This window comes from Mesitornis unicolor, unplaced genomic scaffold (assembly GCF_000695765.1).
Source record: "Mesitornis unicolor isolate BGI_N332 unplaced genomic scaffold, ASM69576v1 scaffold50025, whole genome shotgun sequence".
In the NCBI taxonomy this organism is placed as follows: Eukaryota; Metazoa; Chordata; class Aves; order Mesitornithiformes; family Mesitornithidae; genus Mesitornis; species Mesitornis unicolor.
The window spans coordinates 1986-6990 of record NW_010188487.1 but is presented as its reverse complement, the minus strand read 5'-3'; the positions used below and the strand labels follow the sequence as shown (position 1 = coordinate 6990).

The 5005-nt window shown below is 54.1% G+C and overlaps 1 protein-coding gene across 1 annotated transcript; it reads left to right on the top strand.

Annotated features, from left to right (window-relative positions):
- The first annotated feature begins 8 nt into the window (after positions 1-8).
- Positions 9-4685, top strand: WBSCR22 (Williams Beuren syndrome chromosome region 22). The gene is made up of 10 exons (XM_010185762.1): positions 9-85; positions 236-318; positions 411-507; positions 1327-1423; positions 1782-1832; positions 2404-2489; positions 2703-2748; positions 3071-3132; positions 4201-4290; positions 4441-4685. The coding sequence occupies exons 1-10, from the start codon at positions 18-20 to the stop codon at positions 4493-4495; spliced, it is 735 nt and encodes a 244-aa protein (XP_010184064.1). The 5' UTR covers positions 9-17; the 3' UTR covers positions 4496-4685.
- Positions 4686-5005: the final 320 nt, after the last annotated feature.

Here is a 5005-nt window from a genome sequence, read left to right as displayed (position 1 = left end):
TGGAGATCCAGTCGCAGATGTCGGAGCGGGCTGTGGAGCTGCTGGGACTGCCCGAGGACCGGCCGTGCCTTCTCCTGGACGTGGGGTGAGTGGGGGCGCTGCCCTGTGCCATGGCGCATGTGGCATCCGGGCTTTGGCTGGGGGTGAGGGGCATCCGGGCCCCACTGCAGCTGGTCAGGGTCACCCTCGGACCAGACCCACGATACCTGCGCGTTTCCCCCCTTCCTCCCTTCAGCTGCGGCTCTGGGCTGAGCGGGGACTACATCTCCGAGGAGGGTCACTACTGGATTGGCATGGACATCAGCCCTGCCATGCTGGGTGAGCACGCCCTTCTCCCCTGCCACCCTTGCCTCACCTCAGAGGTAGTCCCCAAAGGAGCAGTTGCCTGAGCTGTGCTCTGTTCTGTGCAGATGTGGCTGTGGAGAGGGAGGTGGAAGGAGACCTTCTCCTTGCAGACGTGGGTCATGGCATTCCCTTCAGGCCCGGCATGTTTGATGGCTGTATCAGGTGAGTTTGTGTACATAAGTGAGCTCTCTTGATGCTCCACACAGCTGCATCATCTGTACGGTTCACGCGGTCCACGTATGGTGCATAACAGATCAGCACGACTGTCCTCATCAGTTGCTCTCTTTGCTCCATGCAACTTGACTCCATCTCTGGGAAAAGCTGCTGAGATTCCGGGTGGTAGAAGCAGCTTCTGACAGCTGTTTCCCAAGTGATGCTTGTCTTTTTTTTACGCTGGTGAGCTAGGAAGTTTCTTGAACTAAGTAAAATAAAATTGAGGATATTGTCAGGAGGGTTGAGACCTGCTCCGAGGAGGAAAATGGGAAGTGTGTCGGTACCATTGCTCAGCTGCAACGTCAGACTCTAGGTGAAAGGTTTAATGGTTGGTTTTGGGCTGAAGGGCTAGGTGAAGGGGACAGAAACAGTTTTTTGCTTAGAAAATAGCTCAGAAAGGTGCTGGGAAGGAGGAGGGACTGTCTGTTGCTGATCCAAATGCTCTGGGATTGCTCTTTGGCAAAACCTGCATGGCCATGAAAGGGCCTCAGCTCAGCACTTGGCTTATTTGAGCCCCTGGCCTAAAGGAGATGCTTGGTGATTCTTTTGTGCTTGAATAACTACTGTACCTTGCTGGGTTTTGGCACAGCATGTCTCTAGGTGGATTAGTGTAACTGCAAAACAGAGGGCAAAGCTATATGGAGAAAATTAAACAGTTTCCCTGAAGCCTAGCACGTGCTTAGTGCTGGAAGTAAGCTCAAAGAGAGGTGATAGGCTCTGTGAAAGAATGAATGGCTCAGTATCCTGGGGTCCTGTTTTCTTTCTCAGTATTTCTGCGGTGCAGTGGCTTTGTAATGCTGACAAGAAATCACACAGCCCTCCGAAACGCCTTTATCGATTCTTCTCAACTCTTTATACTGCCTTGGTAAGTGTCGTGCTCTCCCAGTCAGGCCTCTGCCTATTTTTACATCCTCACTGGTGCATTTTAGCGAGGTATTTTAAGTCGTGTATTTTAAGTAAATGCTGCCATGAAGCAGGACTGGCAGGAGCACCCATTTCCTGTCTCCCTGTCTGCCTGCGTGGTCGCTCGTGCTTCTCTGATTCCTCCTGTTGCCCCTGTGCCGGGCTGCGCTGTGGAGGAGCTGTGCAGTCTGAGCAGCTCTCCTGGGGGAGTTGTCCAGGAGGCTCTGGGGAGGTGGGCACTAGTGTCTGGGCTGGGAGTTGGGTGACTGGATGGGTTGCCTGTACTGAGGCAGGTTTGTGACCAACTTTGTTTCCTGCAGGCCCGAGGATCCCGAGCCGTCCTGCAGCTGTACCCCGAGAACTCAGAACAGGTACAGGACATCAGTCAGTGGGGAAGAGGTACAGGCACTGCCAGGCAGAGAAGTTGTGAGGTGTCTGGGGCTCTGAATACATCATGTTTCTCCACAATGTGTCTGTCCTTTCCACCATCTGTAAAGCTCTTCAAGAGCCCCAGAAAAACCTGTAAGGAGAATGCCCTATGCAATTTCTGTTGCTTCACAGATTTTCTTGGGCTGAGCCTTAAAATAAAATAAATTGTTAGGCCATGATTTGAATCCGCTGTGCTGGATTTTCCCCTGTGTGACTGGGCGGAAGACTGGCCTGTAGTCACCAGCACTGTACTGTAACTGCCCAGGGCTGGAAAATCTAGCCCAGTATCCGTCTCCTAGAGACTGCTGCACCAATTAACCCAGGCTAGACTGAGGGGCAGTGAGAACCAAGTAAAGGCAGCAGACAGGTGTCTGGATGGTGCTGCAGAGTTAACGGGAGCAAGAACGACCCATCTTTGCCCTGCACAGTTGGCCGTGGTCGAGCCCAGAGGTCTGTTGGGCATTGCTGGTAGATGACCACTAGAATAACTTCTGCACATGCTGCTTTTTCCAGCTGGAGCTCATCACGGCCCAAGCCATGAGAGCTGGCTTTACTGGGGGAATGGTGGTAGATTACCCCAACAGCGCCAAAGCCAAGAAGTGAGTCCCGTGTCTCTGTGTCTGTGTGTGTTTGGGGTGAGGCCTGGGTTTAGCAGTGGTTTTTTTCCCGTGCTGTTCTCTCTCCCATGATACAGTGCTGGACAGAGGTTACAGCTTAGACCTGACTCTGTCGTAAACAGTCTCAGTTTTGCTTGAGGACTGGGAATCGCGTGCTGAGTCCCAGCTTCATGCTCCTTACATTTGTTCTTTCAGGTTCTTCCTTTGTCTCTTTGTTGGGACATCTGGCATGTTACCGAAGGTGAGGAGCTCCGTGAGGCAGCAGAGTTGCCTTCCTGGCTGCTGGGTGATGTGGAAGAGCTGTGGGTGAGGGAAGGTCACAAAGTGGGAGCCAGGCAGCTCTGCGCTTGCAGAAGTGGCTTCATTTATACATTTGCTGACAGTCTTACCAATGCCTGCTCTCCTGGAGATCTGGTTTCTTTGCCACAATTTCTGGAAGACTGTTTTGTTCCTGCTCCAGTCCTTGCCCTTGTAGAGCCTTGGGTTCCCCTTGGTTTAGATAGCATGACTGTTAGCTCTGTCTGCTTCAGAGGAGAGCAAAACTTCCCAATTTTGCTTTTCAGGGCCTTGGTACTGAGTGTGCTGATGGAGAAGAGCTACACCAGGCAAAGTTCACCAACGAGAGGTATTGTGTAGGGGATGAAGTTGCAAGTCCTGCCCAAGCAAGGGGTGTGGGGAGTATAAGGGTTGCGTTCTGCTGACTGAGGACCGCAGTGCTGCCATTTGAGAAGTGATTGCAGGGACTGGGAGCACTGGGAGGACCCTTGGCAGCCCAGATGAGCACTGCTGTATCTTGTTGAAGGGCCCCAGACACAAAGAACGGAACAGGCTGGTTTGGAGGGCTTTGCTGTGGCAGCATGGGGCTATTACTGATGCTCACACTAGAGCCGCACCTGAGCATTCAGTTTGAGGTCTGCTTTCTGTCGGGCACTTGGCTTTCCAGCTCACGGCTGTAGCGTAGGCCACTGGTGATGGGAGGGGGCATGTTTACAGTGCTGCTGGTGCCAAGCACGGCTTTTTTTTGTGGGGGGGCAGACTGCTGTGCCTGAAGCCTGGTGTTCCCTTTCTTCTGCTGTCAAATTCCTGGCTTAGCTGTGGTCTAGGGTTTTCTGCTGGCCAAGTCTGTTCCCACGGTAGTGATGCAGGAAGGAACACCTCTTGCAGCCAGTGGGAGAGACGGAGAACAAAACCCAGAGGCAAGTCGTCGTGGCTGCCAGGAGTTTGTGGCTGCCATGTTTTCCTGCCTTTTACACTGTGGTTCTCTGCTCACTTTGTCCAGGGGGCACCTATTGGAGGGCAATAGGAGAACTGGCAACTTGCTGGGGAGCCAGAGGCTTTTTCTGCTTTGTCTGGAGCAGAACAGACAAGGGGAAGGGGGTTGTGCTTGAGCCCATATTCCTGAGATCCCAGAGCCTGGTGTGCTGCTGTGTCAGACGTGGCACAGGGGAGCGCTGGCCTGCTGCAGCCTGTGGAGGGGGAATATGTCTTGGCTGGGAGCAGCCTCCTATCCCCAGCACATCTGCAGCTCGCCTGTTGGGCCACCTGCCCAGTGACCTGCTCCTCTTTCACCCCAGGGTGGTGGGATGGGTACTGGCTGGTTGTATGAGGCAGAGGGCATGCCCAGTTCTGGTGGCAATCCTCTGGGGAAGAAAACTCTGTCCCCCACCTCAGCTCCTCTCCACTTTCTCTGTAGGACACGGTTCAGAAACATTAAGGGCAAGTCTGTGAAGAAAAGCCGGGACTGGATCCTTGAGAAGAAGGAGCGTAGACGACGACAGGGCAAGTAAGTTCAGCTGGGTCCTCTCTCGGGTGAGGCTGACTCTGCTGGTCTGGCCTGCTGTCACCTGTCAAACTCCTGCCACAAACCTGCTCCCCTTCCCCTCCCAGAATGACATCTAGATTGGGCATGGTTGCTCTCTGCTTTTCTCCACAGGGAGGTGCGGGCAGACACTAAATACACGGGTCGGAAGCGCCGCCCTCGCTTCTGAATTGCTCTGGACGCTGCTGGGTGTGGAAGATGGTGTGTTTGTCCCTGCAGTGAGCCTCCCCTGTGGATGGCACAGATGGGCTCCCCAGGCCTGGGACTTGCTGGGACAGGCTGTTGTGGCTCTTGAAGATGTGAACTGGCTCGGGTGCTGTCCAACAGCAAAGCTTCCAACCCTGTTTTCCTGGTGAAGGTAGAGTGGTGGACAGTGCTTTGGCCACCTAGTGCCTGCAGTGCCATTGCTTATCTTCCCGAGAGTGCAGTGACTCATCTGGCGCTCCACGTGAGCCAGAACATTATTATATCCAGCCTCTCCACTAAACACCCAGTGGGTCAGAAGTGTTGCTGGTCTCCTGTGTCCTGCCCCCAGCGCAGGGGAGTCCTGAGGAGGGAATACAGCACTGCGTTCCCTGCCAGCGTCCCCTCTGCCCGCAGGCAGGGGGCTGCGCAGTGTAAAGCACGTGTCCCATGAGAGCAAACCCTCCTCCTGGCAGAAACGTTATTCCTGTGGCAA